The sequence below is a fragment of the Meriones unguiculatus genome, chromosome 14, assembly GCF_030254825.1.
Source record: "Meriones unguiculatus strain TT.TT164.6M chromosome 14, Bangor_MerUng_6.1, whole genome shotgun sequence".
Lineage (NCBI taxonomy): Eukaryota > Metazoa > Chordata > Mammalia > Rodentia > Muridae > Meriones > Meriones unguiculatus.
In genome coordinates this window covers 35,795,279-35,807,985 of record NC_083361.1, presented here as the reverse complement: position 1 = coordinate 35,807,985, position 12,707 = coordinate 35,795,279, and the positions used below count along the sequence as shown (strand labels likewise).

General features: G+C 45.2%; 1 protein-coding gene across 8 annotated transcripts; it reads left to right on the top strand.

Annotated features, from left to right (window-relative positions):
• The first annotated feature begins 2,387 nt into the window (after positions 1-2,387).
• On the top strand, positions 2,388-11,977 carry LOC110544129 (leukocyte immunoglobulin-like receptor subfamily B member 3). 8 transcript variants are annotated; one of them, XM_060367160.1, is made up of 16 exons: positions 2,403-2,576; positions 2,737-2,772; positions 2,934-3,239; positions 3,358-3,660; positions 3,955-4,236; positions 4,377-4,676; positions 4,997-5,281; positions 6,473-6,775; positions 6,997-7,293; positions 7,516-7,689; positions 9,386-9,505; positions 9,802-9,877; positions 9,960-9,997; positions 10,194-10,246; positions 11,327-11,476; positions 11,549-11,977. In XM_060367160.1, the coding sequence occupies exons 1-16, from the start codon at positions 2,543-2,545 to the stop codon at positions 11,705-11,707; spliced, it is 2,916 nt and encodes a 971-aa protein (XP_060223143.1). In that variant the 5' UTR covers positions 2,403-2,542; the 3' UTR covers positions 11,708-11,977. The 8 variants fall into 8 exon arrangements, 6 of the variants coding, with proteins under 6 accessions (XP_060223143.1, XP_060223142.1, XP_060223139.1 ...); XM_060367156.1 differs by having other exon boundaries at positions 2,405-2,576; positions 7,516-7,818; XM_060367157.1 differs by having other exon boundaries at positions 2,406-2,576; positions 2,952-3,239; positions 7,516-7,818.
• The last annotated feature ends 730 nt before the right edge of the window (positions 11,978-12,707 follow it).

Genomic DNA, 12,707 nt, shown 5'->3' with positions numbered 1-12,707 from the left:
CTATACCACTCCTAGGCATATGCCAAAATATGCTCAAGTACCCAAGAAGGACATTTGCTTAACCATGTTTGTAGCAGCTGTATTTGTAATAGCCAGAATCTGGAAACAACCCAGATGTCCCTCAAAGGAGGAATGGATACAGAAATTGTGGTATATTTCCACAATGGAATACTATTCAGCAATTAAAAACAAGGAAATCATGAAATTTGCAAGAAAATGGTGGTGTCTCGAAAAGATCATCCTGAGTGAGGTATTTCAGAAGCAGAAAGCCACATAAGGTATGTACTCACTTATAAGTGGATATTAGACATATAATATAGGATAAACATACTAAAATATGTACACCTAAAGAATCTAAACAAGAAGAAGGACCCTGCCTAAGATGACCAATCCTCACTAAGAAAAGCAAAGGGATGGACATTAGAAGAAGAAGAAAAGAGAGAACAAGACAGGAGCCTACCACAGAGGGCCTCTGGAAGACTCTACCCAGCAGGGTATCAAAGCAGATGCTGAGGCTCATAGCCAAACTTTGGGCTGAGTGCAGGGAACCTTATGAAAGAAGGGGGAGATAGAAAGATGTGGAGGGAACAGGAGCTCGACAAGGAGAGCAACAGAACCAAGAAACCTGGGCCCAGGAGTCTTTTCCAACCAAGGATCATGCATGTAGATAACCTAGACACCCTGCAGAATTGTAGCTCATGGCAGCTTAGTGTCCATGTGGGTACCCTAGTAAGGGGAACAGAGACTGTCTCTGACATGAACTATGTGGCTGGCTCTTTGATCACCTCCCCCTGATGGGGGAGCAGCCTTACCAGGCCACAGCAGAAGATAATGCAGCCAGTGTTGATGAGACCTCATAGGCTAGGGTCAGATGGAAGGGTAGGAGGCATCCCCTACCTGTTAGCTTGGGAAGGGGCATGGGAGAAGATGAGAGAGGGAGGGTGGGATTGGGAGGTAATGAGAGAGGGGCTATAGTTGTGATACAAAGTGAATAAATTAATTTTAAAAATAAAAATAAAAAATACCTAGAAGAATTCTGAACAATAAAATAAAAAAAGAAACAAAGAGGTAAGAATGCTAAGGTTGTGCCTATAGAGATTGCATTTGTTGGTAAGATGCAGAGGACTGTAGGGGACTGTTCAACAGAGTGGAATCAAATCAAGACCCATGACAATATCATGTTCCTTTCCACATATCCATTCAAGTGTCCTCTGTGTTCATTTGTGACAACTGTATGATCAGGTTCTCAGTGTGTCTCTTCTGTTCTGCATTCTCTAAGCAGCATGAACCTACATCTGCCCTTGCTGTGGAACACTGATCTCCAGGCATGGCATGACTCTGGTCCTATTGATGTCTCAGTAGCTGTGATTACACACAGATGACCTACATAAGATTGCTCCTATCAATATTCCTTCATGGTATAGAAGGAATATAGTTCCCTGGGGACTACATGCCAAGGAATATCGCTTCTACAAAGAAGGAACTGAAGATTACTGGATGCCAACAACCCTTCTAGAAACTGAGAAAAAAGCTGGAGTCTATATTTCCCTGGGGAACTATAGCCAGTTAAAAGGTGCAAGGCAATGGATTTATGCTGTGATGTAAGCCCTGAAAAGTTGCCAATATTGCTTTGCATCATGGAGCATACTGTTATCTCAACATTTGGCAGGTAATTGCTGGATGGTGGATCTCTGTCAGTTTAAGCCAGTCAGGTGCACATAGTGAGTTCCAGCACAGCCATAGTTCATAGTGGACACTGTTTCAAAAAAAAAAAAAAAAAAAAAAGAAAAAAATCTGAAAATTACCTAAATCATTAACCACAAACTTCTAAGGAACCCTAATATAACTCATTGGCTCACCAGCTAGATTTGTGTAGGGAATTGTCTTTGTTTCTGCTATTACTGTGTCATCTTGGGTCAATAGATATTTTTCATATATCCTCGAAAAAAGTGCACACAAAAATCCGTAAGCCACTCAGGGACCAGTGTGACAAATGGCAATTTGTTATGGTGGAAGGAATAAAGAAAAACCAAAAAGCAGCTCAGAAATATAAACACCAGCTAGCTTTGTGTCCTCAAATAGGAAGATGCTGGCTCAGGAAATACCAGGGCTATTTTATATTAAGTCCTGTTCCATGGTGACTAGGACCATCCGGGAAGATGTACATGGGTAAAATGGAGATGTTTTGCATGAAGAGATTACGGTCATATTTGGGTGTGTAATGCCAGCATACAGGAAGCTCTCTAAACAGAATAAGTAGACTGAGACCTGCATGAGATTCGAGAGTTCTGTCTTCAAAACCAAAACAAAACTAAAGAACTAGAAAAGACAGAAACCACATGTTCTCCACCCAACCCAGCACAGAACTGGGGGAACAAGAGTCAGGTTCCCAGAATATCAGTTCCTCTTCCTCAGGGGCTGACAGTATGATATCCTCATGACACAGAGAGAAATGCGCCTTCATAAGCCATAACACACTTAGCATACTTCCATTTGGCAAGAAGAAAAATTATCTGCAAACCTGCAGCAACTGGAAGATGCTATGACTCCCATTGTCACAGTCCTTCTGTATCTTGGTGAGATGGGATGGTGGGAGGAAGAATTCTGGTCTGAGAGGGAATCCACCTCACAACCATGCCTTGGCCCTTCAGGGTCTCTCAACAGCTGAGAAGTCATCAGGAATTGCAGGGCCTGCTCAGGCTTCAGTGCAAACACTTACAGGTAACTCTCTTGCAGGACCAAGCCTGGTCTCCGGGAACCCAGCACTGTCAGGTGAGTGTCTTCTTAGCTGTCCCAGACTGCACATCCTTGGTGGGGATACAGGTTACTCCTGAACTGAGGAGATGGAGAACAGCAGGTGTGTACTGATTGTTGGGATGCTTGAAAGGTACTGGATCTGAGAGCAGCTCTCAGATGGAAATGTCCTTGGCCAGCTGCCAATTTTCTTGCAGGGGCCCTCTCTAAACCCACAATCCAGATGGTGCCAAGCAATGTGGTAACCAGTGGGAACCCGGTGACCATCTTCTGCGAAGGGCCCTTACATGCCAAGGAATATCGCTTCTACAAAGAAGGAACTGAAGATTACTGGATGCCAACAACCCTTCTAGAAACTGAGAAAAAAGCCGGAGTCTATATTTCATCAGTTCAATGGAACAATGCAGGCCGATATTGCTGTTCCTATAAAAACCTCACTAATATGTCAGAACAGAAAAGTGACATCATGGAACTTGTGGTGACAGGTGAGAAGACCCTTGAGGGAAGGAATATATTTACTGGGGGCTCCTTCCTCAAATGTGAGAAGAGGGGAGCAATGCTTCCAGGAGGAGTCCACTTAACAGGCTTCCTATTCTCCCTTAGGAGTTTACCAAGGCAGAGTCACCCTGTTGGCCATTCCCAGGACTGCTGTGACCTCAGGAGAGCACGTGACCCTTCAGTGTTTCTCACAAGTGGCATATGACAGGTTCATTCTAGTGAAGGAAGATGAGAAGTTCTCCATGGCTGGGCCAGCAAGGAATACATACCCTGGGAGATTCCAGGCCATGTTCACAGTGGGTCCTGTGACTCCCAACCAGAGGTGGAGGTTCACATGCTATGGACATTACTCAAGTAATTCGCAGCTATGGTCAGTTCCCAGTAACCACCTAGAGCTCTTGGTCTCAGGTAAGGAAGCCTTTTCCTTTCCCTTAAATGATATTACAACTGACACAGAATCCCAGGGAAGGACCTGATGTGTCAGGGTCATTGAGATTTAATGCTATTTAAATCAGTGTTTGAGAATGTGTGATTCAACTGTACCTGGGAGGCAGAAATCAGAGTTGATATTAACAACGGAACTGAAAATCCTGCAAAAAGTGGTGTCCTTCTGCTATTATAGACCACTGTCCTTTGCAAGTGTGACCTTCTTTAAGCAACTATCCTAACAGACCCACCTCATGTTCTTCTACTTCTTTGCAGTGACCCTCCAGAAACCCTCCATCTGGGCTCATCCAGGCTCTGTAATGACCTTGGGTAGCCCTGTGACTATCTGGTGTGAGGGGAGCCAAGAAACCCAAGAATATGTGCTATACAGAGAAGGAAGCCAAGAGTCCTGGTACAGGAAGGTAGAAAAGGACAACAATAAGGCAAATTTCACCATCCCGTCTGTGTCACAACTGAATGCAGGACAATATCACTGTTACTCTTACTCTTCTTTCGGGTCGTCAGAACTCAGTGACACCCTGGAACTGGTGGTTACAGGTGAGAGTGCTCTCAGGGGTGTTAGCTCCAGATGATACTCTCAAGCAAATCCTGCCCCAACTGTATCTCCTATCACAGACATGGGGGACATGCAGTCTGTATAAGCCCATTTGGTGATATTCCATATGTATCTTTCCTAGGAGTCTGCAAAAAGCCTACCCTTACAGCCCTAGAAAATCCTGTTGTAAACCTGGGCACATCTGTGACAGTCTTGTGTTCTTCAACTGAAAGATTTAACTGGTTCGTTTTAACTAAGAATGATCAGAAGATTTTCCAGTCCTTTCATCTCCAAAGTACATATACTGGGATGTATGAGGCGAGTTTCAAAGTGGGACCAATAACCTCAGGCCAAAGGTGGAGATTCAGCTGCTTTGGCTATGGAACAAGCAATCCTCAGGTGTGGTCAGAAGCCAGTGACCCGCTGGAGCTCCTGGTCTCAGGTGAGGAAGCCTGAGACTCACTGTTGAATAACTTTGCACCTGACACAGTTTCCCTGTGAAGAACGTGGTGTGTGATGTGTCTGAGAACCCAGTGCTCTAGAGGCAACTGACACAGAGAGCCGGCCGTGGGAGACAGCATTCAGTAAATGAGGGGAGGGGATAGTGAGAATGGAACCTGGGAAGTCAGTTGAGTGATGGGTCTTTCCATGACATTACTGATCCTTTTGCTATTCAAGGTTAAACTTCATGGTCATCAGTAATTTGACCCTTACTCTAAGACTGTTCAAAGTCTTACCTCCTCCTTACCTTCTTCTTTTCAGGGACCCTCAAGAAACCCACCTTGGGGGCTAATCCAGGTTCTGTGATCACCTCAGGGAATTCTGTGGCCATTTGGTGTAAGGGAACCATGGAAACCCAAATATATTTCCTGTATAAAGTAGGAAGCCCAGCACCCTGGGCCACACAAATTCCAAAGAAGCCTGGTAACAAGGCCATGTTCTCCATCGCTTCCATACAAAGCCGCAATGCAGGGCGATATCGCTGTTACTGCTACAACTCTGCTGGGTGGTCACAGCACAGTGACATACTGGAGCTAGTGGTGACAGGTGAGAGGACACTCTCCAGTCTAGGAACTCCCTGAGGAAGCAGTCTGTTCCCGGAAATGTCTCCTCCTCAGTACCCAGAAGAGGGGACAATGTTTACCAATGATTCCACCTACGGACTCTCTCTTCACTCCCAGAGGTTTACCCCAGTAAAGTCACTCTGTCAGCCCTGCCCAGCCCTCTGGTGACCTCAGGATATGTGACCCCTCAGTGTGACTCGCAAGCATCCTATAACATGTTCATTCTAATGAAGGAAGAAGAGAAGTTTTTCCTCAAAGAATACATACCATGAGCAGTCTGGAGCCTTGTTCACAGTGGGTCCAGGGACTTCCAACCAGGGACAGAGGTTCCCATGTTATGGCTATTACTTGAGCAGCAGCCAGCTGTGGTCAGTGCCCAGTCACATCTGGCTCCTTCAGGCTCTGTGATCCCCTAAGGGAGTCCCAGAACCAGCTGGTGTGAGGGGATCCTAGGATACCATAAACATGTTCACATAAATGGAAGCCCAGAATTCTCAGACAGAGAGATTCAAAAAAGACCACAACTGTGAGGCAAAATTTCTGATTCCCATCTGTGACAAGCCTGCATGCAGGGTGATATAACTGTTACTCTTACAACTCTGCTGGGTGGACAGAGCACAGGGACAGCCTGGAGCTCGTGGTGACAGGTGGCAGGAACCTAAGGGTCATAATCCTTGTCTCTTTCCTCAGGAAACATTTTCCCAAACTTGTTCTTCCATGCCAATCTGCTGGAGAATGTTATTGCTGTTTAATTTTTTATATTATTATTGAATTTGTTTCTCATTTAAGATCTTCTGATCAAGATTCTTAAAGCCCTCATATATCTTTTATATTTTTTAATTTTTTATTTCTTTTTTAATTTTTTAAATAAATACGTTTTTAAAATTTGTTCATTTTATATCCCAACTCTAGCCCCCTTCCTGTCTCCTCCTGGTCCCACTCTTCTTCTCTCTTCCTTCTCATACCCTCCCCTCCCAGTCCACAGAAAGAGGGAGCCCTTCTCCCTTACCTTCTGAGCCTAGCCAATCAAGCCTCCTGAGGACTGTCTATGTCCTCTTCCTCTGTGACCTGGCAAGGTTGTCCTGCCAAGGGGAAGTGAGCAAAGAGTGGGCAACAGTGTCCATGTCACAGGCAGTGTGCGTTTCACTTAATAGTCTGCCTCCTTCTCTCCTAGGTGTCTACCATGACAAACCTACTTTGTCAGCCTTGCCCAGCCCTGTGATGACCTCAGGTGGGAATGTGACCCTCAGGTGTGTCTCATCAAAAAGATATGATGGGTTCCTTGTGACTGGGAAAGATCTGAAGTTCTCCATGTCTCAAAAGGCACAGTTTATACACACGGGACAGTTCCAGTCTCTGTTTCCTGAGATCCCTGTGGCATCCAGAAAGAGTGGGCCCTTTACTTGTTATGGGTACAATACAAGTACTCCACAGGTGTGGTCAGTGGCCAGTAACCCTCTGCAGATACATGTTTCAGGTGAGGAAATCTCCACATTTATTTCAACTGTGTTTTGACACCCCAAATAGTTTGTCATAGGCCCTGCTGCTCTCAGGGGCATTTTGGGACAGGGCCAATGGGAATACTTGACTACTAAAGCCCAGAATATGGGAGGCCATGACAGTATCAGGGCAGCATGAGGAGTGACATGTACTGCAGATCAAGATGGATGACTTCCTTCCTCTATCTCCTCCTTCTAGGGCTGTCAAGAAAGCCCTCCCTGCTGAATCAGCAAGGCCCTGTCCTGGCCCCTGGAGAAAACCTGGCCCTCCTTTGCTACTCTGAGATCAGTTATGACAGATTTGTTCTGTCTAAAGAGGGTGGAAGTGACCTCCCCCAACTCTCTGTGCATCAGCCACAGACTGGACATTTTCTTGCCAACTTTTCCTTTGGCTCTGTGAATTTCTCCATTGGTGGCAGGTATAGATGCCATGGTGCACACAACTTCTCTTCTGAGTTGTCAGCACCCAGTGACCCTCTGGACATCTCGATCACAGGTGAGAAATGTAGTGCATTCAACAGGGACAGAACTTGGCACAGGCTCAGCTGTAAGGAGAGCTGAGAGTGTTCTTCACGATGATGATGGCACAGTTCATAAGCTCATCAAGGACTTGGGAAGGAACAGATCTAGAAATGTCTGTGAAAATGTGGAGACTAAATTCTGAAAGAGGGTCCCATAACCACGATTGTGACCCCTCACTTTTGTGTCTCCTCTCTAGGACATATTTCTGTCACTCCAATTCTCTCAGTGCATCCAGGCACCAATGTGTCCTCAGGAGAGAATGTGACCCTGCTCTGTCAATCATCAATTCCAGTGGACACTTTCTTTCTGTTCAAGGAAGGTGCTGCCCATCCCTACGTGCACCAAAGATCAGAGTTCCAAGATCCACAACGTAAGGCAGTATTCTCCATGAGTGCAGTGACCCCGGCCCTTGGGGGTACCTATATGTGCTTTGTTTCTCAAAGCTCATCCTCTTACCTGTTGTCATACCCCAGTGTTCCTGTGGAGATCAAAGTATCAGGTGAGGTGACCCTGCCTGGAGTGTGCTCAGAGGGTAACTCTGAATCCTTGACCTAGGACGTTCTTAGCTGGGATAGGAATAAGTTTACCTTAGGGAGGACTAGAAGAAGAAGGTATATTATTCAGAGATTTAGAAAGAAACCGATGTTTCGCAAGTAATGACCACTCTACCCTTTTTAAGGGAATCTAGAATATTCCAGATAGAAAGCTGGCATGTTCTGGAGAGACTGCAGTGTAGAAGCAAGACTGAGAAGAGATGAGATAATTAGGGCAGCCTTCCACATTTTATCCCCTTCACCTATTTGCCACTGTCTCCTTGAGCCTCCAAACCCATTCTGATCAAAGCTGTAGATTTTCCTCTAGGGAAAATCCTCCTCTGGGAGGTTGCTCCATCCCAGAGTATGTAGAGACTTTCATTTTCCATGAGTCTTTATTCCTGTATTAGCTTGTATGGTGCTCAATGTACTGGGTATGAAGCAGGGATCACACCATGGTCCCCAGAAATCAGAGGCTTGGATGCTAGGTTGTAATAGAGTTCATCCTGATAAACACTGATATTGGGAGAAGCACAATGAGAGTAGGTGTCAATTACCCTGATCTCCTCATCCAGTTGTTACAGGCTCTTATAAACAGCTCTTCATTACATGGTTTTTGACCAGAGATGTCTTAGTATGAACTCTGCTCCTAAGGGCAGTCATGCTCATTATGTAGTTGGTGATTTCTCTTCTGGAGAGGCTGACATGGAAAATGTTCTCTTCTCTGAAGCTCTCTGTTTCTATAATGTAAGTGGGAGAGCTCTGGCACAGACAACAAATGCCTTTTAGTGCTCATTTTATCTGTGTCATCTGCTTACAGAGAAAGACTCTAGAAATAACTTCTGCAATAGTACTTCCCCCCTCTGTGGTTGTGATGATGACTTTGGGTAGAGGTGTGGTACATGGTTAGGGCAGGGCATTCAGGAGCCTTACTTCCAGTTTGTGAGGTTTAGCTTCACTATAGGGAATAAAGTGGGAAGCCAGACACTCTGAGATCAATCCTCATCTGTATACCTTCCTGCTGGGTGATCTGGGACAAGTAGCCTGACTGGAAGTGTTGGGACATGGGTCCATGTTAGTTGGTTATGAGAGTGAAAGGTAGTAAAAATAGCCAGCATATGCCATGCACACAGTCCTTTCTTTTTAAAAAATTTTTATTTTTTTTTCATCCAGACTGTAGCTTCCCCTCCATACACTCCTCATGGGTCCTTCAACTTACACTCTTCCCTACCCATATCCCTCAGAAAGCGCAGACTATGTGGGAACATCAGTTGAACAGGCAGAACATGGTACAATAAGAACAGGCAGAAACTTTCATCAAAGCTATGCAAGGCAACCGAGTAGTTGGAAAAGGGTCTCAAGACTCAGAGATAACCCCACTCCCACTATCTAGAGTCCCTGACAAACCACCAAGCCAACCACCATCACATACGTAGAGGACTTAGTGTAGATTCATGCAGGCTCTTTGATTGCTTTTTCAGTCTCACACATTAGGTTCACGATTCATTACTCATGCTGTCAACTGCGTCCTAGAACTGGAAAGGTACCAGAAGTTGCCAGTCTGGATGCCCATAACCGTCATCATACTCCTCTTCCTGATCCTCTTCTTTCTTCTACTTACATTCAAGCATCAGAATAAGCACAAGAGGAGAGGTGAGTAGACTGGTAGACTCGGGTCTTAGTGGGTAGTGGTTCCTACTGTGGGCTATCCAAGCAGGGACTCAAGGAAGCAGAGCAGATTGGGACAGATACATTTAAAAACATTTCTGCAAAATCTCTGATCAGAAAATGTGATCTGGAAACCTGTGGAATGTCAGGTATCATATGAGTTTCTCATTTGCTGGAATATTGGAACACATATACAATGAGTTTTAAATGTGTCTTCCTTTTGCAAAGGTGTTAAGTAAGGAAGCTCCACCTCCTGTTTGAGGCTCTTCCTTTTCTTGCAGTCCAGCAAAAGACTGACTTGAAACATCCTGAAGAAGCTGCAGAGCCAGGGAGCATGGTTAGATGCCTCCAGAAAAGGTAAAGCTTAATGTCCAACAACCTAGACCCTCCCTACCTGCCTGACCCCTCACTGCCACTTGACACCCTCTTATCTCCCCAGATCCAGTCCAGATCCTGCCAACCAGGAAGAAATCTTGTGTGAGAAAAGAGCCTGGGAGGGAGATGTCTGAGGTCTCAGCATCACAGTGGTGGTGGAATATCTGGGACACTGAATACTCTCTATGCACCATAACCCCCACTACTTTTTCTTTTTGGGGGGAGAGGTTGGGGATAGGGCAGGGGTCTGGTACTGGGATTATGGTCAAGAAAAGACCTTTGTGTTTTGTTATGACAGATGCTACTGTGATGATCCGAAAGCCAACAGACAGCTTGGAGCTAGACACTCTGGTGAGAATCTTGATTATTCACAATGCTAACAAGTTATGATCCCAGGAGGAATCGCCATCCTTCCCTCTTTCAGCTCTCACCATCATCAGCAGCTGGCTTCTTGTTCCTAGAAACACTCATTTTCTGTGTACTCAGACTTCATTCATGCTTTGTTTACTTCTGACTCCTCAGCATCTGTCTGATTTTTACCGTGCTCCCAGGGGCTCAGAAGACAATATAAGTATCAGAAGCTGTTGGTCAATGTCAAAGTGATTTGATGTGTAAGGCATTTGTTTTAATCTCTTGTGTAAAACTAACAAGTAAATATACAGGATGCACAGAGGAAAGAGGTCAACATTTAATGTCTTTTTCTATTTTTTCCACCTTATTTTCTGTGTCAGGGTTTCTTAGTGACCCTGGAACTAATTGCTTGTGTGGATTGGTACTATTGAGCCCTGGGAACTTGTCTCTACTTCTCAGTTCTTTCTTGTTTGGATTTTTTGATTGGCACTAGGGATCAACCTCAGATGTGAATGTTTGCATAGCACCCACCATGCTGCTTGACTCGTCTTCCCAGTTCCTGGATCTTACCATGCAGGGGATGTAGATACTGCAGGGAACAAAATTTTCTATTCACTGAGAAATGATCTGGAGACAGAGTGGACAGTGCAAAGTGGGTGAGGAAAATGAATCAGAGGATGTAGGCTGCAGTTGTCTGAGGCATAGATTGTCAGTGTGAACATAAAAAGAACTAGAAAGAAGCCTTTTTGAGAAAAGCCTGAGAAGAGAGGCTCATACAATCCTGTTATGAACTGGCACATCTAGGTGCAGGACATGGCAGGTCCAAGTGTTCTGAGAGGAGGAGTCCTCTCTTTACAAAAGATGGGTGCATCGGAGAGTGTCTGGATAATATGGCAGAAAAGTAGGAAGAAAATGGATAGACACCTTAAGTCCTTAGGAAGCCACAGAAGACCCAGTTAACACTGCTCTAGTTTGAAAGAAATGTCTAAAGTATCACTATTGTACCCTGTGTAACTATGGGTAGAGAGCCTCTGGGGACACGAGGCACACTCCCCTTGTTTCATTGTTTCTGTGCTGCAGAGCCGACGTGAGGATGACCCCTCCATGCACTTGTATGCCCAGGTGAAACGTTCCAGAAGGGCAGAGACCACCTCTCCTTCCCTTTTGCCAAAGGAATTACTGGATTCAAATTACAGACAGGCAAATGAAGGCCAAGTGATAGACAAACAGGTGGGTTCTGACCTCTTTAGTCTTCCAAGCTTCCAGTGACCAACACAAACCATCTACTCCTCCCCACCTCAGGCTAATCCATCCAAGGAGCCTCATGTTGTGACCTACGCCCAGCTGTGCATGGCTCCGAAACGAGGGCAGGTGAAGCTCCCACTGTCCAAGCAGAGGATTCTCACCTCACACCCTCCACTGGTGGTTACCAGTCCAGGGAGATCTACAGTTCCCCCCTGAGGCCCTCCGCTGGTGGCTACCAGTCCAGGAAGATCTACAGTCTACATCCTGTGAACAAGAGAGGACACAGGCATGTCAAAAAACAAGATCTGCCTCAAGTGCTCAGCCATTTTGCAGCTATAACCTGTCTTGTCTAGGAGATTCTGAGATCTTTGGGGACTCACCTGATTCTGTAGCCAGAGACATGTCCCTCCATTTTATAAATAGGGCAAATGCTTTGTCAGTAACTGGTGCATAGAATGAAGAAAGAAAATAAGAGTGAAGAAAATATTTTTCATGTTTGCTTTTATTATTTTTGAGATATAATTACAAAAGTCCTCTTTCCTTTTTTCCCTCCACACATTGCCATATAGCCTCCTCTACTCCCCTTCAGATTCATGGTCTCTTTTTATTTAGATCTTTTCACATGTACATATGAATATGTATATACAAAGTTTTAAAACATTTTTTTTTCAATGCAGTTTATTCAGGAACCTTGAACAATCATCTGACCCTGGGGAAAGCCAGCCCACAGCTTAAATAGCCTCTGGGTAGCCAACCCAGGCGTGCCACGTGGGCAATGCAGATAGGTCCACATACATGGAAGCAAGCCAGATCCTCAGCCTTAGCCAAATGTGGAATTGTTCGTGACAGAGAGCACTCACCATCGGGAAGGTGGAAGGCAGAAACCAGCTCCATCTTTAAGTCACAGCATTCCACAGCTTTCTACAGTTCCCCCTTTTTGTTTTAGACGCATCAGGCAAGAGTAGAGGTATGATCTCTGATATTAGAAATAAATGGGGACTTTGTACCGATGTTCATTTAGGTGTTATCTACCCAAAGAGCATCAGACCCGTCCGATACCTTTTTCTCAGAGGCGGGACCTGGGGCATCAACCCGCATGCAATCAGACATGCTCTTCTCTGGGTCCAAAGCGGCTGACCCTGAGTGCAGTGTTTAGCCTCGCATCCTGAGCATAACATTTTAGCTTTTTATGGTATCCAACCATGCTTGGGGCGAA

Coding starts and splice junctions, on each gene's coding strand:
- LOC110544129 (XM_060367156.1), top strand. CDS start 2,543: ATGACTCCCATTGTCACAGTCCTTCTGTATCTTG. Junction 2,773..2,933: donor CGGGAACCCAGCACTGTCAG/GTGAGTGTCTTC, acceptor GTCCTTGGCCAG/CTGCCAATTTTCTTGCAGGG. Junction 6,776..6,996: donor TCTGCAGATACATGTTTCAG/GTGAGGAAATCT, acceptor TCCTCCTTCTAG/GGCTGTCAAGAAAGCCCTCC.